At 39.7% G+C, this 24,543-nt stretch overlaps 1 protein-coding gene across 1 annotated transcript in view; it reads right to left on the bottom strand.

Annotated features, from left to right (window-relative positions):
• The window catches only part of vgll4b (vestigial-like family member 4b), a 48,607-nt gene extending 24,990 nt beyond the window's left edge, over window positions 1-23,617 (bottom strand). Inside the window, exons 1-2 of the mRNA XM_039796865.1 lie at window positions 23,447-23,617; window positions 21,442-21,515 (exon numbers count right to left, since the gene is read on the bottom strand). Coding sequence (XP_039652799.1) covers window positions 21,442-21,505 — 64 coding nt within the window. The 5' untranslated portion in view covers window positions 21,506-21,515; window positions 23,447-23,617. The remainder of the gene's footprint in view (window positions 1-21,441; window positions 21,516-23,446) is intronic.
• Window positions 23,618-24,543: the final 926 nt, after the last annotated feature.

The following is a 24,543-nucleotide window of genomic DNA, read 5'->3' as shown; positions in this document are numbered from 1 at the left end:
AAGGAAACTGTGCTTCGCTGTATGGAGTTTTGCTTGTAAACCATTTCTTTTTTTGACAAAAGATGGGGGTTTCCCCTTAATCTACAGTTGTTTAATGTGTCAGGCTTCTTACAGCCGAGTAGAATATAGAGATTTAGGATTTTTCTCTATACCAAGACTACCCCTCTGGTAGGTATATGGACAGAGTTATACATGGAAAAAGAAAAAAAAAGTAGATTTATATATTCTATGTGCAATATGACAACCAATATGTTCAAATTGCCTATAGTTGTCTTACAAATGGAGGGAAAACAAACTTCACTGTGTTGATGTTAATGGATAGAAACCGTTCCAGAGGCCCAGTAAAGTCTCCTCAGTTTCAGAGTGGTTCTCTCCTGCCCCCTGGTGCTTCAGATGGGCTATACCGAGGTTTGGGTTTCAATGAAAGGGGATGAAAAAAGTAAATGGGTATCGTCATCATAGCTTAATAGAATGTGAATATGACTGTAATCATATAACATGGTTTGTGTGGAAAGAGTAGAGAACAGTTGCCTCTGTGTACTTAAGTGAGAACACAATGAGCAGGGTGTGGCTGCACTCTCGAACGTGAGATTATGCACAAACACACATTTTCCATGTGCATGTTTTCGTGTGACACCTACCTGGAGGAAAAGCTCAGACAAAGAAATAAATACCTGTGATATCACTGCAACCTCAATAGGTTGGACCCCGCTTTGAAGCTAAAATGTATATACTCAAAGCAACAGAAATGACTCAGAAAGAAAACACATGTCAAAAGAAAATGTGATGATGACACAATAAGAATTTGCTTGGATACAAACCTTGAATTACTTATTCTTTTGAATTACATCTGCTTATATATACTTTATAATCATACAATATATGTGTCGAGTGCTGTTAGATTGGAATTAGTTACTTTGTGGTATGATTTATCTGATGAGGCAGTTCAGTCATTAAAGCCTTTATCGTGTGTTTGCCCTAAATTAAATTTCTTAATCAGTAAAGATTAAGACAGAGAAAAACAGACTAATATTTGTAGCCAGATGGTGTATGAAGATCAAATCTCAGTAAATCAGGGATCCAGATCCAAGCAAATTAGGAAATGAACATGCAGAGAAAGAAAACAACCAAAGACAACTCCAAGAAGTTATACACAAAATAACTGCACCCCCAGCTCTTTGCCTTGGTAAGACTCCCATGACTAAATACAACAAGGAAAGAACAAGGAAAAACAGCAAGAGAGATGATAAATTATGAGAAAACTAAAAGGAGGAGATAAAGCTTTCAGGCAGGTGGATTTAATGTTATATCCTGGGCTCCGTGCAGGTTAAAAGCACTGTAGATTACATTTATCAGACCAAGTCAAGTAAAGTTATGGCTGCTTTGCTGACCTCTGTCTTACTATCAGGTCTCTAACTTCAAACACAGCTCACAAATTAATATATATATATATATATATATATATATATATATATATATATATATATATATATATATATATATATATATAAAAAAAAAAAAAAAAAAAATATATATATATACACACACACACACACACACTCTCTTTCTCACACCACACAATTACACATATAAGGCCTCTCCACTCTAACGGTCGCTCAGAACTAAGGAACATGGCTTGTCTTATTTGAAAGTAATTGTTTCCAGTTTCCCACACACATCAAGTCTCAGTGCAGACAGAGAGTCCTTTCAGTGTGACTGATTCTACTACAGCTGGCGCTGCAGGTTACATCTAACTCAGGGGCTCAACTCAAAGCAGTGCATCTAAAAAGTAAGAAGCCTGACACTGAAATTTGTTGCTCAACTCATATTGTTTCATGTGTGGCATTAGAGCTGCAAAGATGGATCAATTAATCGGTTAGTTGTCAACCATTACATTTATCGGCAACTATTTTTATAATTGATTAATTGGTTTGAGTATTTTTTTTAATGGGAAAAAAAAGAAATTATTCTCAGATTCCAGCTTTTTAAATGTAAATATTTTCTAGTTTCTTCATTCCTCTGTGACAGTGAACTAAATATCTTTGAGTTGTGGACAAAACAAGACATTTGAGAACATCATCTTGGACTTTGGGAAACACTGATCGTCATTTTTCACAATTTTCGACATTTTATAGACCAAACAACTAATCGATTAATCAAGAAAATAATTGACAATTAAAATAATCGTTAGTTTAAGCCCTAGACAACATACAGAAAAATTGTTGTAGAAAAGTCCAAATTAAATTGTTGAAGGCTTTATGAAGTCAGTGTCAAAACTGTTCAGGAAGTATAAACCACAAAGCTGTGATAAGACAGCTCAACGGCCTCACGGGGCATTAACAAAGCTTCACACATTTTCAAACTGTTTCTCTGGAGTGGAAGATGAAAGACAGAGAGTAAAAGACCGGTGCCTCCATACTGCCTTTGAGCCAATTTGCCGACAGATAATGGATATGTTGGATTTTTGAAAATATAAATATCAATATAATGTGTCCATTGTTGTGTTATAATTAAATAAAAAAATGTTAATCACAAAATATAATGTGACCAAGAGGCGATTCCAATACAAGTTAAGCCTGAAATTATTCAGATGTGACATCTCCACCTTTTAACGTATGATGAACCATATATTACAGAACAAATGTCATTATTAAATAGGGTACGGTTAAAATGTTTTTCAAGAGGTAAATCAATTTAATCTGAAGCAATTTTTAGAAGTCTAAAACAGAAAGCAAAAGGATACAATTCAACATAAAAGATCCGTCCTTGACCGCGCATCGAGGCAGCTCTTTGGAGCTCCCACAGGCAGATAAAGACTTAAAAGCTCTCCAAAATCTTCTTGGACAATTAAAGGGATACGCCACCGTTTGTTGAAATAGGGCTTATCACGGTCTCCCCTAGCTGTAGATAGGTGGGCCAACGCATTTTTTGTGCATGCATTGTTTTAGTCCGGTGCAACATCGGCAGCGCTGCCGCTAGTTAGCTTAGCGTAGTGAATGGAATCCTATGTTGCCGGTTAGCATGTTGTGAGTAAAAGTGAGCCAACAAAAGACAAAAAAACTTGCACTGAGACAAAAAATGCGTTGGCCCACCTATCTACAGCCAGGGTATACCGTGATAAGCCCTATTTCAACAAACGGTGGCATATTCCTTTAAGGTTAGAATAGCTAAAATGTCATCTCGATTCTGAACCTGTGCTTTGGTTTCTAAATTGCCTAAAATTGACCCAGTCTGTCTTTTCACTTTTGCTCAGACTTTGTGTCTCTCGTGCAGCGAATTAGAAAACACAACCACAACGACCAACTCAAGACTACGACCCTTTCCTTCTATATTTTACAACAATGGAAGGCATGCTTATAAAAATAACTAATGAAGCCACCATGAATAAAAAGAGACTAAAAAGAGAGATATTTTCATGTACATTCATACATCAGTTTAGCTGAGTCTTGCTTCTGGTTATTAGATGCATAATTTGTTCCCTGTGGCTGCATTTGCTTCAATGTACTCATTGGATTCACTGTCTTAAAATTATCACAAACACTTGACTTCATGTACTTAAAAAGGGAAACAGTCTCTAACACTGTGTCTTTGTTCTGGCTTGGCATGCTGTAAGATTGAATTAAGTACTGTATAAGGAGATTAATGGTTACACAACTTGGTGAAACCCCACTTCTTACTACCATAGGGACAGGTTGTTATACATAACTAAGCCTACTGTGGTAATAACCTTTTCTCCTCACCGTTTCCCCAACTTGCCTTTATCAGCATGACTCAGAAGTAGAGAGCTCGCTGTTGGGCTGATGACCTATAGTGATGTCAGCTATTATCAGGGAAAGGCAGGCTGTGCAAGTAACCATGCATGTAATTGAATGCAAACTTTTGTGGAAAAGCATCATTGGCTCACTAAACCTCATTTTACCAATGAATAATTTGACTAGTGAACTAATTAATGAACTGGTTTGTAATATTCTCTGTCCTTACAGAAAAAAAAAAAAAACTTCTGAAAGTTGGACCTCGTTAATCAGTTTTGATTTCTACTCTGGAGCACTGAACTTTAGTTTCACAGGATCCATCAATAAACTTCCCCATTCATTCCTCTTTCATTTAGTGGGTATACAATTGCCCTTCTTCTCCAGCAGAGAATTCCTGCCTTCCTGTCATTATCCCCCTTACTTCCTGCCTGTCTATTTATTTATCTAATCTATCATGCCAAGGCGCTACCACACCTATGTCCTGCGGTGCTGTGTGTCTCTCTGAACAGGTCTAGGCTTCTCCAGGGAGTGGGTGTGTCTGGATAACAACACCGCACAGAACAGGTGGTGATTCATCCTCATGCTTTATTAACACACTCCAGTGCCGTGACACAAACACTGACAGAATAAAAGGCCGTAGGATGATGGTAGTGTTAAAAAAACAACAACTTGCCTTTCTCACCTTTCCTGCTTCCTTCCTTGAATTCAGTCTTTCCATTTATTTACTTAACTAAACTATCTTTATGCCTTGTTGAAAATAAATAAAAAAAGGATAAAACTTTGTTGTAGAATTCTTAAGTTGGCCTTAAACTTTATCATAAACACGATCTTTAATAAGTCCTCAATGACTTTATGGTGCCCTCTGTTGAACTACAACCACACCATTACAAGCTTTGTTTACATGGTGACATAATGAATTGTTGATCCCTTCAAACACGTGTTGTCTCAGCTCTTGGTATCAGGGCGGTTACTGTGACTTTTACACAAACTTTGAGGCTGTGAAGTTTGATTACACATATAATGTCAACAAAGACCTGAGTAGGAGAGACCTGCATTACAAGTTATGATACTATAGGTTGGCATTCCACAATTTTTAACATCTACAAGTCAACAGGGCAGCAACAAGACACCATTTCACAAGGTTCCTGGGAGTGTTTGCGTAAAAAAAGATCCTCAACACATACTCCCAGAGGAGGAAAGATCAGGTTGCTGCACCGAAACAATGATAACAACAGGTGATTATGTGGAAGTGAAGCTATTCGTCATTCCCACCTTTGTTGTCAGTGTGTGTGTGTCTGTGTGTGTGTGTGTGTGTGTGTGTGTGTGTGTGTGTGTGTATCATGAAAGGTGGAAATCCTGCTGCCAGACGTTAACAAATCTGAAGGTTTTGTTTAATATTAACCACTATGTCATTGGATTTTCTTTTCTTGAAAAACTAGGTGCAGACTACTAGATGCCTAGTATAGATACTAGATGACTACTAGATAACTAGATACTAATACCCCTGGTCGGAATCAAACCACAGACCTTGCAGTTATATGGCAAACTACAGGTCTTAAATACTAGGCCACAGGACGCTCCCTGATATTAAGTGTGGCTTTGCCTTGTGAGAGTTTGGTCTGTGTAGAGGCTAAGCCCAAGTTTTAAGCCCCCGAGGTGCTGTTCCATGGGTAGAGTAATTGATGTACTTTTTACCTTTTTGATCAATGAAAGTCCAAGTCATATTTGCAGTTAAAACCTTTGGTTCCATTTATTTCCATGAGATCTTAGTTGGGTTTCCAGACAAATCACTGCTTGTATGTATGCCTGTGTAGTGTTGTGGTGTTTGTGTGCGTGTGTTAAAAAACTGTATGTGCTTCCGGGTTGCACCCGAGGAAACAAAGATTGGTTCCTATTTATACCAAAGGCACTAATTGGCTCTTACTGTCTGTATTAGTGACCCTCCATTTAATTATCAATATAGTAACTCAATGCTGTACATCAGTATAGCATCACATATTACTGATTAGAGTCAGTTGCCTCCGAGGCCTGTTCATATAAATATTGATATCATAGCATAATTCTTCTAGTCTTATTAAAGTCCCAAGCCGTGATCAGCGTACACCAGCTTTCAGCCACAACCATCAGAGTCCACATATTTTATCCAGCTGGAATATGAACAACATAGACACATGGCAGTGTTCTTTTGCAGCCAAGACATCTAAGTCATCCAAGTCCTACTGTCTGTTGAGCAAACTGTCTCACTCTTCTCTCAAACTGATCTGCTCTTTTTTCTGTCCTCTCTAATGCTGTCTGCACTCCTTGCTCTATCGATTTAACAAAGCTCTTCTCTCACAATGTAATAATACCTTGGCAGCCTATGTTAAATGGCCATCCTGACCCTCTTCTTTTCTCCAAATCTTTTTTTCCTTTCTCCGTCTCCAATCATAAGTGCTCTCCCTCCTTCCACCTCCTCCTCCCTCCTAGCTTGCAAACAACAAAACAAACAATAGGCAGACAGTGGCTTGGCTGTCACACTCGGGCGGTGCAAGGTTAGATATACTGTGTTATTACAAGTATGCAACCGCCTGGAACACAACTCAGATCTGATCGTGAGATGCAAATCTTTTCTGAGCAGCAACCTGAGATGCAGGGAAGGTGAAGAGTATATCTTGTGCATAGTAGGGACGCGTTTTGTCAACACAACATTCAGACTTTCTAAATTAAATTTGGAAAAATAATGTTATCCAACTTCGACATAAGAAAGAATTTGATGTCTGTTTTGATGCCAATTACTGTAAATGAAGCTCAAGCATTTCAAATATATAACCAATCAGATCTTATTTCTGGTAATATAAAATTATCTGTACTCCTTCATAGGCTAATGGGACCTGTGGCCATATTCTTGCCATGCTAACAATTAGCTGTTAAAAAACTAACCACAGGGACTTATCATTTATTAGCCCAAAACAGCTCCTATATGGGACAGAAGGCTCTGTGCCATTACCACTCATGTTTTGCATCTGTATCTGGATACAGCCTCGGCATGCTCAGATGTACTCAACACAACCTTATCACTGGATGCCGAGACTACAGATACAATACATACTTTTCTGAGAGGAGTATGTTCACAATTCAGGTATTACCATGTACCACCCTTCGTATCTTCTTCAAAGGAATATACATTCTTGGACAAAATCACCTTGAAACTTTGTTCTTTGAAACTACTCTAAATCTCTTATGTTGTGTGATAAATACATTTCTGAATACCTCACATATTGTATAAATAAAACTTTGACTCATTAATCAAAGCAACTGACTTCAGTCATTCCAAAGAAAACCCAGTATGTCTCAGCAGGAATATGTTTTTTTAGCACTATAAAAGCTTAACCTTTTCTTTGTGAGAGGCTTTTCATTTCATTTTCAGTAACTATGGCGAATGCTATCAAAAAGAGAGGAATGTAAAGTATGTGTGGTCAGCACAGCTCTGGAGGAAAATGTTCCCTCGCTAAGACAGCAGAGCTGGTATGGGACCAGCAAGCGTGGCATTTACTGAGAGCAAATGTAGGACATGAGTTCTTTTCAGTCCAGCCAATATTAAGAGTCAATCACTGTTATCAGGTAAGGAAGGACCCATACAAACCTGACCATTTGACTCAGGCAGTTTAGGATTATTTTATGTACAGGTACAGGAAAAAAACATGGTCTGTTCAGTGTGGTGGACTCTTCATACAACAATGTTCTAGACTAAAAGACCTGCGGCCTCATTTATCAACCGTGCATATGAACAGACGTGTGCGGATGTAGTGCGTAAGAACATTGCCACGCAGTGTGGAATTTACCAACTTGTACTTAGACTTAGGAATGTGTGTAAATATAAGAACAGGTCTGGCCATGCTTACAAACAGAATCTAGTGGTAGAATAGCGATACTACAAATAAAAAGCATTTAAGAGTGTCACAGTATGCATAACGCAATCAACATCCACATACAGTATGTCCTGTTTCCTTTTTATTAGAAAACACTCAATTAGTCATTTATCTAATTTTAAACAGAGAAGTTGCCTAATTGGTGTCAAACCATATAAAAGACAGCTGTGACAAATGTTTGAAATATAGTGCAATGGCTTATATAGCTTTATGGGAAGACTTGGCAAACTGCACTCAAAGATCGTGCTGATCTGCTTGGCGAGGGCACAGAGTGGCTTTTCTTAGTAGGTACCGCTTCCCCAAAAATGTACTGCTGGATTTGGCTCGTGATATTTGTAACCTTCTCCCATGCAGCATTTTTTTCTTTGGTTTTTAATCTATCCTGCACTGAGTGAACAAAATAATAGTTGTTGGTTGGATTCAACCTCATCCACCAGTACCTCTATTTCTGTTTGAGAAGTTCCTCTTCTTTGCTCTCTTTGCCATTATTGCAGTGAGGGAAAAAAACACATTCACGTGGTTAATAAAAGGGATTTGTTGTTACCAGAGATGGAGACTCGAGTCTCACTTAAGTCGCACAAACAGCTGACTTCAGACTTGACTTGCGACTCGACCCAAAAGACTTCAGACTTGACTCGGATTCGAGCTTCGAGACTCGTCAACAACCTGTTTTCATGCAATTATTGCTTTTTCAATCTAAATGTATTCATGCATTTCTATTTTCTTTTATTGGCACATATACAGTACAGGCCAAAAGTTTGGACACACCTCATTCAATGCGTTTCCTTTATTTTCATGACTATTTACATTATATGGCGCTTTTCCATTACATGGTACCTACTCGCCTCGCCTCTACTCGCCTTTTTTGGTTTTCCATTACGAAAAAAAGTACCTTGTACCTGCTAACAGGTACTTTTTTTAGTACCTCCTCAGTCGAGGTTCCAAGCGAGCTGAGGCGAGCCGAGAAGGTGACGTGAAAACCTGCAGGCTGCCGACTGGTCGGAAAGAATCGTCACTGCATTGCTAGCGAGAGACGGCATTTTAAAATAGTTTAGCCAGCAGTGTTTTTTTTGCTGCCGGAGGCTCCACGCAGAGCTTTCTCCGTAGCATACAAGTGGCCTGATGTTTATACTTGTGCGCTGGTGTGTGCATGTGTGATGTGTGTGTGGGGAGCTGGTGAGCGAGGGAGAAGTGAGAGAGTGACGGCGATTAGCTCCGCAGCGAGTAGTGACTCTAGAGTCATATAGTGAGAGAAACAAAGTGTCTCCCCTGTTCTTTCTGACCACAGTGGGAAATCTGGAGCAGTGAAAGTTAACTATCTTCTTGATTTCATGTTGTTTACAGAGAAGGAGAACTAAGAAATGAGTCGGGGGGGAAATGCAACCATATGTCAATGAATGCAACGCTACCAAGCCACGCCCACAGCATTCGCTATGACGACCAGCCACGCTGAGGCGGTACTAAAATCTGCAATGGAAAAGGGAAGCACAGTGCGCCGAGTCAAGTCGAGCAGGTACCATGTAATGGAAAAACGCCAATAGATTCTCACTGAAGTGTGAAATAATTGAAAACATGTCTTATATTCTAGTTTTTTCAAAGTAGCCACCCTTTGCTCTGATTACTGCTTTGCACACTCTTGACATTCTCTTGATGAGCTTAAAGAGGTAGTCACCTGAAATGGTTTTCCAACAGTCTTGAAGGAGTTCCCAGAGATGCTTAGCACTTGTTGGCCCTTTTGCCTTCACTCCGCGGTCCAGCTCACCCCAAACCATCTAGATTGGGTTCAGGTCCAGTGACTGTGGAGGCCAGGTCATCTGGCGCAGCACTCCATCACTCTCCTTCTTGGTCAAATAGCCCTTACACAGCCTGGAGGTGTGTTTGGGGTCATTGTCCTGTTGAAAAATAAATGATGGTCCAACTAAACGCAAACCGGATGGGATGGCATGTCGCTGCAGGATGCTGTGGTAGCCATGCTGGTTCAGTATGCCTTCAATTTTGAAAGGCATACTATAAATCCCCAACAGTGTCACCAGCAAAGCACCCCCACACCATCACACCTCCTCCTCCATGCTTCACGGTGGGAACCAGGCATGTAGAATCCATCCGTTCACCTTTTCTGTGTCGCACAAAGACACGGCAGTTGGAACCAAAGATCTCAAATTTGGACTCATCAGACCAAAGCACAGATTTCCACTGGTCTAATGTCCATTCCTTGTCTTTCTTGGCCCAAACAAATCTCTTCTGCTTGTTGCCTCTCCTTAGCAGTGGTTTCCTAGCAGCTACTTGACCATGAAGGCCTGATTCGCGCAGTCTCCTCTTAACAGTTGTTCTAGAGATGTGTCTGCTGCTAGAACGGTGTGTGGCGTTCATCTGGTCTCTAATCTGAGCTGCTGTTAACTTGCAATTTCTGAGGCTGGTGACTCGGATGAACTTATCCTCAGCAGCAGAGGTGACTCTTGGTCTTCCTTTCCTCATGTGAGCCAGTTTCGTTATAGCGCTTGATGGTTTTTGCGACTGCACTTGGGGACACATTCAAAGTTTTCGCAATTTTCCGGACTGACTGACCTTCATTTATTAAAGTAATGATGGCCACTCGTTTCTCTTTACTTACCTGATTGGTTCTTGCCATAATATGAATTCTAACAGTTGTCCAATAGGGCTGTCGGCTGTGTATCAACCTGACTTCTGCACAACACAACTGATGGTCCCAACCCCATTAATAAGGGAAAAAACTCCACTAATTAACCCTGACAAGGCACACCTGTGAAGTGAAAACCATTTCAGGTGACTACCTCATGAAGCTCATTGAGAGAACACCAAGGGTTTGCAGCGCTATCAAAAAAGCAAAGGGTGGCTACTTTGAGGAATCTAAAATATAAGACATGTTTTCAGTTATTTCACACTTAATTAAGTACATAATTCCATATGTGTTCATTCATAGTTTTGATGCCTTCAGTGAGAATCTACAATGTAAATGGTCATGAAAATAAAGAAAACGCATTGAATGAGAAGGTGTGTCCAAACTTTTGGCCTGTACTGTACATACGTTGGGAAAACGTATGACAAGCTGCACGCAAAATTACGAATCCCACTATGGCCACGCCAAGACCCGCCCTACAAAGCATCTCGATTGGTCGGGGTTAGGCCTTTAACCTCGAGTGGTTAAGGTTAGGATTAGAGATGTTCCGATACCGGCTCCAATGCTGCCTAAAACGCTCGTATCGGGAAGCACTGGAGTTTATGCACCGATCCAATACCACGTAATAAAGCCCTAAAGAAAATGTACGTTATAGTTTATTTATGTTCTTTTTCCGTTATAACTGACACTCTCAAACTGGATAATAAAAGAAAGTTCTGTGGCATTCATTGTTTGTATTTGTTAATGTTTCACAAAGAGTTTAACCTGAGCCGGACAGACAACAAAGATAGAAATAATATCACATCCATACATGGATAGTAGTATATAGTTATTAAAACATAATAAAATAAATGACACACTGGTATCGGATCGGTACTCTGTATCGGCCGATACGCAAGTTCAGTTATCGGTATCGGGAAGCAAAAACTGGCATTGGGCCATCTCTAGTTAGGATAGCCGATTGGTCAGGGGATAGGACCGTTACGTTACGTTACCTTGCATTCTCATGGACGCCTGGCTAATAAATGCTATTGAAGGGCGGGTCTTGGCGTGGCCATAGTGGGATTCGTAATATCGCGAACAGCACGTCCCCTGCCCTTTGACATAATGTGCAACGTAACGCATGCGCTATGCCGCATGTGCGCGCACTCACATATAAAAAAATGCATTGACGATGGAGACAGCAAATCCTCCCGGAGTTCTGCCTTTTGTCATTGGTTTTGCTTTCAATAACTTCGTAAACAGTGGCCGGATCAACAACTTCATCAGGCATCGTCACAGGTAACAAGCTAACCATCGCAAAGTGTTGTGCTAATGCTGGGAACAGGCCATATGATGTGACAGACTTAGGATAATATTTCACCAGGTTCAAGGGCTAGACGGATGTGTTAAGTAGACCCCATAAAGTTATCCTAATCGATTTTGATACTGTATGGATGGTAGCTACAGGACATGCTTTGAATTCATAAGATTTAACAATACAGTGTTAGGAACAGATCAGATGGCCAGAGACTTGAGACTTGACTTGGACTCATTGCAAAAGACTTGAGACTCGACTTGGACTTCTCAAAAATGACTTGTGAACATCTGTGTTTGTTAGCATATACAGTTAATTGGAGGCGTTTCTGAATGCAAACGGCCTAATCGTGAACGAGCATGGTCGTTAAGAATAGGTGGGATTTATCAAGATTGATTACTTACTGACGTGCATACAATTGGCTTGCGCGCGTTTGATAAATGACGATTTGTACTTAAGCACATACAAAATTTCATTCTTAAGACCGAATTTAGAAATTTTTTTATGATAAATTAGGCCCCAGATATCTACCTCAATGCCTTACAGTGAAACGTCTTGCTGACAATTGAAAAGCTTCAGCGTGGGGCACACAGTGTACCAGAGGATACCTATGGATTTCTGCACCCTACCAGGCCAAGGCCAATAAAAGGAGTTTGCAGCGACAAGGAAGGCCTTACAACGGAATTTAACAAACCACATTTGGGAGAAAAAAAAAAAAAAAAAAAGAAATCACTTACTGTTTATATCTCAACATAAATGGAACAAAAAACAACCGGTGAAAGTAAATCACTTAAACCACATATTTTATAGCTACAAACAACTCATTTAGAAACCAGACAATAGTCTCCCAAACTGTTCTCTTGTTTAGAAAGAAAAAAAAAAAATGTACGTGTCAAAGAAAAATAACAAAAATTCTTAAATTTTTTATAATCAAAGTGCAAAACAGAAATGCTTGGAAACAAGGGTTGAATATATTTAACCTTGTGACTTGCAAATGTGACCCTTTGACACTTGACCTTTGATACTGTGATCATGGTGGCCCCTTGCCCATTGATTCATAATAGTCGCCCACGGAACCACGACACTAACAAAGCAGTGACAATGACATAAGTGCCTGTGTGCATGCGTGTGCAGCAGTCAGAGTCAGTTAAACTGCAGAGGGAAGTGTATCCAGAGCACAGAGAGATGAATGTGGGAGGAGGATAAGACAACAAGAGGAGTGACTGGAAAGCTTTCACATCCCACAACCAGCTTTTTGTTCATCTTGAATAAGAAGCACTGAACTGATTTACTCCCACTTTACATTACAAGATCTCTATGAGCAGCATGATTGCTGAGTGACCATGCCTGCAACAACCCTACTTCTTTTTGATATAAATTAAATATACACTTATAAATAAATAAATATACACTGGTTATAGTGGTTCAATTTGTTAAAGCAATAGTTTGACATTTTGAGAAATGCACTTATTCACTTTCTTGCCAAGAGTGAGATAAGAAGATTGATATCACACTTATGTTTGCTCAATATGAAGCTAAAGCTATCAGCCAGTTAGCTTAGCATAAAAACTGGAACAGCTAGCTTGGCTCTGTCCAAAGGCAACAAACACTGCCTATCAGCACCTCTGAAGTTCACTGGTTAACAATTTAATCTGCACAAAAACCAAAGTGTAATCAAAGTGTTTCTTGGGCTGGCACAGTGACATCCTGCAGTCTTATTGTCAGCGTGAGGTTGCCAGGCAACCAGCCAGACTCCAGGATGGAGCCAGGCTAGCTGTTTCCTCCGGTTTCTAGTCTTTGTGCTAAGCTAAGCTAACTGGCTACTGGCTCCAGATTCATATTAAACAGACATATTTGAGAGTGGTATCAATCACTCATTCCTGCAAGAAAGCATATAAGTGTATTTCCAAAAATGTTGAACTCTAGCTTTAAAAAGGTCCCATGACATGGTGATCTTTGGATGCTTTTATATAGACCTTAGTGGTCCCCTAATACTGTATCTGAAGTCTCTTTCCCGAAATTCAGCCTTTGTGCAGAATTACAGCCACTGGAGCCAGTCCCACAATGAGCTTTCCTTAGGATGTGCCATTTCTGTGTCCGTAGCTATTGAGGAGGAGAGAGGGGGGGGAAGGTGGAGGGTGGGGGTGTGGCCTTGACCAACTGCCACTTTGCTCGTTTGAAAGCCATGATGTCTCTCTCTCTCTCAAATTCTCTGGGCGGGCAAAGCAGAGAAAGGGGAGGTAACCTTGCTCCTTATGACCTCATAAGGAGCAAGATTCCAGATTGGCCCATCTGAGCTTTCATTTTCTCAAAAGGCAGAGCAGGATACCCAGGGCTCGGTTTACACTTATCACCATTTCTAGCCACTGGGGGACCATAGGCAGGCTTGGGGAACGCATATTAATGTTAAAAAAACTCATAAAATGAAATTTTAATGTATGTAGGTTACAGTTTCAGTACTTTCAGACCAGGATAAGGCAAGGGCGAAAATGTTCTGTCTTTTGCCACGTTGTGAAAACACTTACCGATAATAAGATAAAAAGGTTACTTACATTATGTAACAACACGATACAGTATAACAGCAAAGAGTCCACAAAATGAGCAGACTTACCAATAATCGACTGCTCAAGTTTAGGAAAGGTTGCTGCTAAATTAAATATGTTCTTACATTGATTGGAACTGAGCAACAATTCATTATCATAACAACAAACACAGTATGACAGAATACTGCCACCCCCCAAAATCAAGATACATTACTTTGTTAAAGTAAAAATGTTTGACCCTGAGGAAGATCGGTGTGCAAAATGTCATGTAGCCATTAAATCAAAAGATTTTGTACATTAACAAAGCAGTGTGCTTTGTTTTTTGGGGGGGAAAAGTCCACTCCCTGTCTTGTGGACACTATTCCTCCCCTTGTTATTCAACAGTATTACAGACTTTTGTCAACTCTGTCCATCACAGAGCTGGACAATGATTACAGTGCAACCAGTTGTTATACTTTATCATTTCTCCTACCCTAACCATTTAGGAGCAGAGCGGTGGACCCACAGCGCACTGACTCCTGTTTTAAAGCCAGTGCCTCAGTCAAGGGCAAGGGAAGAATTCCTACAGTAATACCTCACATACTGTAAATGTCTTCTGCAATGACAAAAAAAAGAGATAAAACAGGTGTGAGAGAACAAGAGCAGGAATGTAACAATGAAGTCAGCGTTAAAGTAGAACGTTGTAGTTACCTTGTACATCATCTGTACAACACTTTGACCTAGTCATCCATGACATCATTATAGCACTCCTAAAACCTTTGCTGATAACCAAGATTTATCTACTGCAGACTCCTTGACCCACACCAACACTGATAGCAGGTGAAACTGTAAACACCGTTAACAGGTAATGACATCATAGTACCCCATTTATCAATAAAACGGCAACAGGCACTGACTGGGGAACTGGCAATAAAACACTGGTGTTGTTTGAGACAATAGACCATGCAGTCTGTCATGAATACACCTCTGTTCTCAGCTTTTATGGCATGCACACAAAAAAAAAAACTACAGGATGCATACACAACACTAAATGCCAGTGTACTCCACATTGTCCCCAACTATTTTGTTTGATATACTGACTAGGTTTTATTTGCTGCAGACTTTGATACACACTTCTTTTTTTACTTTTTTTCTTTTTTACCATATTGAACATATTCAATTCATGTTCAGTGGTGGAAGCAGCACCTTGTCTGATGCTATGTTTCAAATATATCAGTGATAATCCTGTAAAATACAACAACACCAAATACAGATCTGAGAACAGAATAAAAAGACTGGGTTGTAGTGAAGCTGTGCCATGGGACTAACATAACACATCAGTAAAGAGAGGCGGATTTCAAAGTATTATTTTTTTTGTTTTTGTTTATCAACTGTCAGGTGCAAAGAATTATTACATTTATTAAGAAAGAGATGGAGCTGCAGTTGATTTCAGCTTGGGCATCAGTGACACCATTTTTATCTTTACTGCCAAAGACTGGGACAGGAAGTTTAAAAAGTGCAGTACAGTTCATTTTACTGTGTGTGAAGAGTAAACACTGACAGGAAATGCACCGGCACTTCTCACAAGCTGGGCCAGGACAAGTGATATTACATCTGAATGGGTCACTTGGCCTTAGTTATTTGTTTAATATTCACAGTTTCTACTTTGAATGTATTAAAGTAGTACAAGTACCACTGGGGCTATGCTCTGTTTAAGGGAACAACAACCCTGCAAAAAGAGCTAATTGGCAGCCTAAATTGCATCAGTGCTAAGGTTGCAAAGGATAATATTTCAATTTAAAAAGCATACCTTTTAATAGTGAACTTCTTTTAGGGGTAAACATAAAAAAGCAATACTAGGTTCCATGCTATGTCTGTTTGGGTTCTCAGTCTTCCAGGTCATAGTTCTTCTAACTTCTAATCATCTTAAAGCAACACCAAAGATTCTTTTGTACTTTAAAATGATGTTTCAGTGGTTCATCAACTCGTAACAGGGTCAACGGCACTTCTGCATTCGGTTTGCGGGCCTATCGGCTATAACCGCACTATGCAAGTTTGCCAGATCGGGTAGCGGATCTGTAGTTCGAATGGGAACGGTAATGGACAATTCCGCTTCCAACCTGTAGGGGGACCGAAGAGGAAAAGTGCTTTGGTGTTGCTTTAACAAGACCTACAGGGAAGATGAGTTACAGAGATGGAGGTATACGGCTCACCATATGCTTACACTTCTATGTGTAGTTGTTTAACACCTGTGTCATGTTACACAGGAAGAACAGAGAAATATCTGTCAGAAAAAGGCTGGAGGGCAAACTCACTCCTTGCTGAAAAAGCTCCACACATACACACACACAAACTCAACCCATAGTACCCACGGGCATGAGTCCTCGGTCAAATTACCTCCCACTGAGAATACCGTTTGCCTCCAGCAAGGTTTAGACAAAGTGCCATGATGCAAGCTCTCCGATTTCCCTTTCGTGTTGATCTGACTATACACCACTGAGCATCGACAAGCCCTGACTAGTTTTGACTGCTCTCTTACTGAGGACTACCACACCACCCTTGAAAAGTTTAAAATGTCTCATTAATCAAGCTTGCAGTAGTTCAATCATATACACCTTTAAAATTAGGACAACGACAGGATTGGATTACCTCAGATAATCTGGTCCACCTCAGTGTGGACCTGCAGAACATGATCACATTGATCAAATTACATTTGCCTGCCCGCCCGATGTCAAAATCCGATTTCATAAAATCTATGAACATACAAACTATGAACACAGACACTACAACACTGTTTAAATGTTGCCCTAAATAGGCCCTCCATCAAAATGTAGATGAAAGGGATGGAAATCCTGCATGCATCACATTGATTTCAATTTTGTAAAACAGCTAAATTGCTCAGTCATAACCAGTGCTTTCAATAAGCAGAGTCAGAGTTTTGAATCTGACCTGTCATTGCATATGATTAAACTGTAAATCAGATGAATCACCTGTCTATTGCTAAAGACAATTTAACTCAATATTAACATGGTGTTGATCAGATTTAGACAGTTGGGATCAAGTATTTACTAGAAAGTAATGACCATATTTATTTACACCCACCCAAGACCGGATATTTATACTGGGGATGGACAAAATTACGGGAACATGCAGGCAAAATTACACAATCCAATAAAGCCTTGCAATGAATTTGATACATTTAAGATCAGAATGTTCCGTTTTTGTTAAGACTGAGGTTGAATCAACACTGTTTATTTTTGCTGCTGCAATTTGTGTTGTTGTATCAGAATGTATTATACTGTAAAGTGTTCCTATTATTTTGTCCACAATCTACAGTATATAATACCCACTTAAAGTGGTATTCAGCGCAAGAATTAAACAGAAGATTATAGAAAGGTCTGTTTTAATGGACTACTTCCCTTTACTGACAGCTAGGAAAAGACAGGGGGTGTTTAAACAAACCATGGAAACTATAACAATGAAGGGGGGATTATGTTAGAGTGTGTGTGTGTGTGTGTGTGTGTGTGTGTGTGTGTGTGTGTGTGTGTGTGTGTGTGTGTGTGTGTGTGTGTGTGTGTGTGTGTGTGTGTGTGTGTGTGTGTGTGTGTGTGTGTGTTTTTTCTCCAAACAAACAACCGGGATTTCAGCATATGTGTATCTATGCATGTGCAGAAGTAGAGCAGAGGGCACTGTCTAGATCTCAGCCAACCACCTTCTCTTGGTACCAGTCCTTCTTTTGTTGTGGTTCCTGTCAGAAACAAAAAGGTCTATATTCCATCTCTTTAGTCGGGCTCTAAACCACCGGCCCCGTTTGGAAAGGCCGTCTTTGATCTAACATCCAAGACCCTGTCGCCAGTCAGGGCCTGTTGACTAATGTCTCTAAATTCACATTAAATCTAAAGAAATGACTCTACAACATGCTATATTCTAAAAAACACTAAGCTACAAACAAAAATATTTCGATCGGTCCTTGGAGCTGGGCCTGTAGTTCCAATCCAGACCGTTTAAGGTTGATCTCAAATACAGGTTTGCTTCCAGGAAGGGTGGAGCACACTCCAAGTAGCCACCAAAATTGCTATGGAGGGGTGGCGGCAAGTATTAAGCATTTCCCCACACTTACCATTAAATATAAAAGGCACAGATTACTTCACAGTTAGATTGTGTGTAATTATAGTCAAGGCCAGGACCATTTGACTTAAGGCCTGTGATTATTGTTGTTCACAGACAGCTTGCCCTCCAGGCAGAAGGTGTGAGTTCAAGTGTGTGTGTGTGTGGGAGTTCAAGTGTGTGTGTGTGTGTGTGTGTGTGTGTGTGAGTTCAAGTGTGTGTGTGTGTGTGTGAGTTCAAGTGTGTGTGTGTGTGTGTGTGTGTTCAAGTGTGTGTGTGTGTGTGTGTGTGTATGTGTGTATGTGTGTATGTGTGTGTGTGTGTGTGTGTGAGAGATGGTGAAATGAAGAGGGATTGACTTGTTTGTATATGTTCATTCAATCAAGCAAATTCTGACAAAAAACGTCCACACTTTTCCGTACAATGGCATTAAAACAAGAAATTAAAAAAGACTGAAAAGCACTCACTGCTACTCCCTGCGGAAGCTTGTTTCCTATGAGCGCATGATAATAATAATAATAATAATAATAATAATAATAATAATAATAATAATAATAATAATAATAATAAACGATTCGATCACCGACATCTCCCGTCATCCCTCATCTGGATTATGGTGGTTTTAGTAAGTGTATCAAACTGAACTGTTATAATAAGGGGGACACAACCTTGTTGCTGCTATCAACCCATTACAAGTAGTATGTGTGCAAACAGAAATTAATTATTTTAAAGCAGAACAAATCCCAAAGGTTTAACCAAATTTTAATAAAAACTTTTTATTTTTAAACCCTTATATTCAAGCAACCTTAATTAATCCGGGGCAAGGCCACCATTCTATTTTGAGACATAACTGTAGCATATTTTTTACCACTTTGAAGCCAAGCAGAGTGACCTTGTACCAATTATACCTGTAATTTAATTTCCCTCAAGACAGCATTTGTGTAATTTGTGAGAAATTAATTTCGTCAGAGATGGGTTGGAGTGTGGTTTAAATAAATTAAACAATTTGTTTTATTTCTAGCTCTTAATGTTGTGAACTGTAGCACCAGCCCCGAAGCCCCACCTGGTCCTTCCGAGTTTTAGAGCGGCTGTTGCCAAGCCTCTTCCTATTCTGTACTCTGGTATCAAGTGCTGCACACGCATGACAAAGGCTGGTCATAAATGCATACAAGTAGGCAAAGATTACGACTCAACTGCCTGTTGGCCTGGTTGGCTAAATGACTCGTTGCTAGTTTGGCAGACTAGCTTGTTGGTTGACCGGCTTAGTAGGTTGGCTGACTCACCCATTTTAAAAGGGGTCGAGGGCATTGTTTTTGGACAATGAGGCTTTGCAAGACCCACAACAAAAAGTGACATCAGCGAAGAGGAAAACACAAAAACACTGCAGGGGAGCGAGGGAGCAGAGGAAGAGGGGAGAAGAGCTCCCATGCCATTTTACTCAGAAGTGCAAAGATGCTGATATTCGGCTGATTCAAGCTAAAGCATTATGGGAAAAAAACGGTGACATGGGAGATGTTACAGCCGAAGCACTTTTTAAATAGTCCCAGTCTCTCAATACACCAATTAACACTATCTAAAAAAACAAAAGAAGATCTAAAACGTTCCTGTGTGTGTGTGTATGTATGTGTAGATAGATAGATAGATAAGATAGATAGATAGATAGATAGATAGATAGATAGATAGATAGATAGATAGATAGAGAGAACACTCCAAGATGATCAATTAGCATGCATTTTTGAAAAGACAAGCAACTTATATAAGAATTGTATGGAAATGGTTGTAACAACAGCTAGCTTGCACTTCTACCAAATTATAATATTCGTTTATCTTAACAGAGTTAAGTACGTTATTTGGCTTTCCTTTAACAGCTCAAATCATGCTCCCTGATGCTTGAGGAGCTTTAAATTCCACAAAAAAATAAAATAAAATAAAAAATAAAAACCAATCACAAATCCATCTGTTTGTCACTGCTCTACAACGGTACATTGAGTTTAAGAGCTGCACAGCCAGAGAGCAATTATTAAATACATGAAATACAATCTGCTAAGGTGTCGAAGACAATACTAAAAGCAACAAACCAAACTTCCAGCTCCAAACAGTGCAGAACAATTATCAGTGGTATATCCACTGAATGTAAACTGTCCTCGTAGGTTTAACTATGCTTGCTGTGGAGAGACAAGGATTGGCCATTTCTCCTTAGAGCACCAATACTGTAAAAAGTGAGATTTCCATGTCTTTTTGGTTATAAAGCAGGTTAAGGTGCTATATAAATACTGTGAAAGTATCAAAACTCTCAATCTACAGAGAAATGCAAACAGCCCATATTCAGAAACTGTTTACGGTTGTGATGTCACAACTATACTATATTGCAGTTACAGTCATTCCCCGGCCGCAATGATGGTGCTGCGACTCTGAGAGCGCAGATGCGGAAGAACCGGAAAAGCTGACCAATCAGAACAGACTGTTTTTTTTTTCAGTGGGGGGCTTAAAGAGACAGGCGCTAAAACTGAGCGTTTCAGACAGAGGATGAATACAGGTATATTCAGAGAGACAGTATGAGCGTTTTTTTTTTACATTAAAGCATGTAAACATGTTCTAGTAGAAACATAAAATACAAGTATGAACCTGAAAATGATCATCATGTGGGACCTTTAATCCAGAAGGGTTTTATTCAGCAACGCCAGAAGTCCTCAGACATGATTAGGAGAGGAGAAAATAAAAGACAGAAGAAGACAGGAGAGGTGGAGAGACTGAGAAGAGTATGAAAGAGAAGATGGAGAGGGATCAACAGCGACACAGACACAAAGTCAGAGACAGACAGTAATAGACTGAGACAGCAAGAAACTGAAATGGAGGTAAAGACAGATAATGACACAGCAATCTACCCCACCCAGATTCTAGCAAAAGCAGGTTAACACAAGCAAACATCCAAGCTAAAAAAAACAGTGCTGATGGCAGTTGAGTGTGGTTGGTCTTATTTGCCTGCTGCAACTGCAAGCTTGCACAGCACAAAGACGCCTATTGTCTTATGGCAGAAAACCGGGCCAAGGCTTATGGGTGAACATAACGTTGCACTTCATCGATATGTAACGCGACTGCAATCATACAAATCATTTGTCCACAGGGCACCTTTTAACAGAAAGACAGAAAGAGTGGGAGAAAAATCATCTTCTGACACACAAACCCAAGAGGTACTGGTAGTCTGATAAAAACTTACTCTCTTCTTCATTTGCATGAACAAATGATGCTGCTCTTGACAGAACATCGAGTGGAGTCTCCATGCTTGGATACCTGTGGGACAGAGGGGAGGGTACTGTGCTGATCATGAGAGCGGTTGGGCTTTCCTCTCTATGTAGCATTTAATACAAAAACTAAGTTAATATTTGTTCTGTCACTACAATCACAAAGAAAATCACTACTGTTCCCATAAAGCTTAATAATGCAGTATATAAAATATATTATATATTATTATCCACATTAAGGATCCAGCACCCAGTCTTCAAAGTTTCACTGTGAGTTGCGCGTGTTAGGTCTTATTTTCCCCCCAGAGCGGTAACATTTAATCTGTCAATACCAGAACAAATACAATACCTGAGTTTTCGTACACACACCAAAAATGAGACTTTTTATGCAAAGCATAGTTTGAAAAATATAAATCTTAACCATTTAACAAAATATGCTAAAGTTATCAGCGCATCAGTGTTTAACATTGTCTTAACACACGCAGCTGAACATGAGCTTTGCCTAAGTATAATACAGTCTTCCCTGATATTTATATTTGCACATAGCTATAACATCAGGCCTGGAACTAACAACCATTTTCACTATCGATTAACTATTTGGTCTATAAATGTCATAATTTCCCAAGGTGACAAGACGCTGGAAGCAGTACATTTTGGCATTTACATTTTTTTTTATGAAACAATAATCAAAATAGTCGATTTTTTTTTTTTTATCAACTAATCGAATAATCATAGCAGTACTTTTGATACCTATTACACTTTGCCAATAATACTAATGTACTTTTACTTAAGTTTCAATGCAAGACTTTACTTGTATTATAGTATTTCTAAATTGTAGTAGCCTATTGCTCCATTGGGGATAATACTTCTTCACTGTTATTTAGGGCTGCTCCCTCTTAGTCGATTAGTCGACCAATCGGTCGTTTTGGTCTTAGTCAACTTAGATTTCTTTAGTCGATTAGTCATATTTTATGCTTTTTTAATGCTGAATGACTTATTTCCAAGAAACGTACGAGCACATCTCTGGTAAACACAAGAATTAAAGTGGTGCTTTTGCATGACTCTTTGCGGAGAAACTAAGATTTACAGATCTGTCGATTAAATCAACTAATCGATTAGTCGATACAATTAAATGAGTGTTAGTCAACTAAGAATTTCTTCAGTCGAGAACAGCCCTACTGTTATTGTCCTATAGTTTGTTGTATTTATAACCTTCCTGTGATGTTTCGAATTTTGGGATTTTTTGTCCTCCAGTGTTGAGCCTTCAGCGCTGTGCTATGAGAGGTATTTTGTGAAGAAAAACGCTCCAGCGCGCTTCTCTTCCCTCTTTCTGCATTCCTGAGATACCTTCCCCTCATGTCTGCAGGGAAACAGCGTTTAGAGGAAGATTATCATTAAAAACCAGTCCTGCAGCTTTAGACTAAACTGCGAAGATGTCAGGTTTGTTGTCCTGTTAGCTCGTGGCTAACTCGGGCAAAAATGAAACCGATTATTATTAGTAGCAAGTGCGTCCACTTTATTCCCACCAGTGCTGTATCAGCCTGCCTCAGTGTTTCCTCGTCGGTCCTTTAGGAGGTATCCATTCAAAATAACGAAAGAAATGTATCGCTACTTCATTTAGTGATAGGTTTCACTCCTTTCCACTACACTCACAGCTCTACAGATAGACAACTAAATGTCCCCAGATCCCTGGAGAAAAGCATGTGGCTAAAGGGGCTTTTTTTGGCGTGAGAAAGTTTGTGAACCCGCCAGTGCCGCTTCATATCGTGAATGAAATGTCAACCTTCTTATAACGAGGCGGATATTGTTTGAGCCCTGTCTTATGTCTTACGCTGTCTTCATTTTCATGCTGAATATTTCACAACAACTGACTGAGTTTGCAGCGTAGGGGGGTGGGGGGGGGAAGAGCGCACTCTCATCCTACAAACGCGAAACGATGTCAGTCAGACACAACTTAAGGTTTAGCAGTAGGCTACATACCTCCTTCAAGCGCCACTTTGGTATCTTCCAGTATGATAATATCCACACAGAAAAAAAACAAGATAAATATCCCACAGAGACACAAAACAAAAGCCGCGGTCACACGGCGTTGTACGAGGGAAGACAATAGTAGCAGAGCTGTCGGGACAAACTTGTTTGTAGGCTAAACGAGGAAGAGGAGGAGGAGAAGGAAGGAGGAGGGAGGGAGGGAGGGAGGGAGGAGGGCAGGAATGCCTGGAATGATGGAATTCAGTTCCTAGCAGGTGGTGAAAGTGAGGCGCGCTGACTGGCTGATTGGAGGACTGAAGCGATGATATCAGCATATATTATGATAATTAACCATTGCATCACATCCTCTGAAGGTTAGGCTGCTGTCACCGTGTTTACTACTAAGAGCTGGTGAAAGATTTACTAGGTGATTAAGGAGAGCTCCCGCCCTTAACAGCTCCTTTACAAGTGCATTTAAGCAAGACACTTAACCCTCAGCTTTTCAGTTTTGTATTTGTTTGAATACCCATACGTTGTTATTAAAGGTCCATTACATATATTGTATACATGTTTACACATACACAACACAGAGTAAGTCCCCTACCTAGTATTTTTCAAGTAGTATAGCTATATAATACTTTAATAAAATGAGAGATAGCACACTATAATGTAGCCTAATTGTACACAGCACCTATAGCTTACAGTCATTTCTAGGTTTAGTAATGTAATATAAATATACAAAGTAGTTAGGTAATCACGTTTTATAAAATGATCGTCTGTTTTGTATATCAAATCTTAATCTGCACGTGATTCATAACTATAGCGGTCAGATAAATGTAGCAGAGTACAAATATAAGAGTTCCCTCTGACATGTAGTGGAGTAGAAGTGTAAATATACGTAGTTATTTTTCATTACAATAGTGGTTGGTTGTGGATAAACTGTGTGAATTGCACAAATGTTGAACAGTATGGCGCGAATGAAAGGCATGTGCAGTCAGCAAACTGTCCTAAAGTACATAGAGACTGTAAAAAATAAGCAGTATGTAGATCATTAATTAGCGACAGAGAAGAGTACACAACAAGTATGTGTATGTGCTTCATATATTTTA

Source organism: Perca fluviatilis, chromosome 4 (assembly GCF_010015445.1).
Source record: "Perca fluviatilis chromosome 4, GENO_Pfluv_1.0, whole genome shotgun sequence".
In the NCBI taxonomy this organism is placed as follows: domain Eukaryota; kingdom Metazoa; phylum Chordata; class Actinopteri; order Perciformes; family Percidae; genus Perca; species Perca fluviatilis.
The sequence above is the reverse complement of the archived record's forward strand: the minus strand, read 5'-3'. Positions and strand labels throughout refer to the sequence as shown.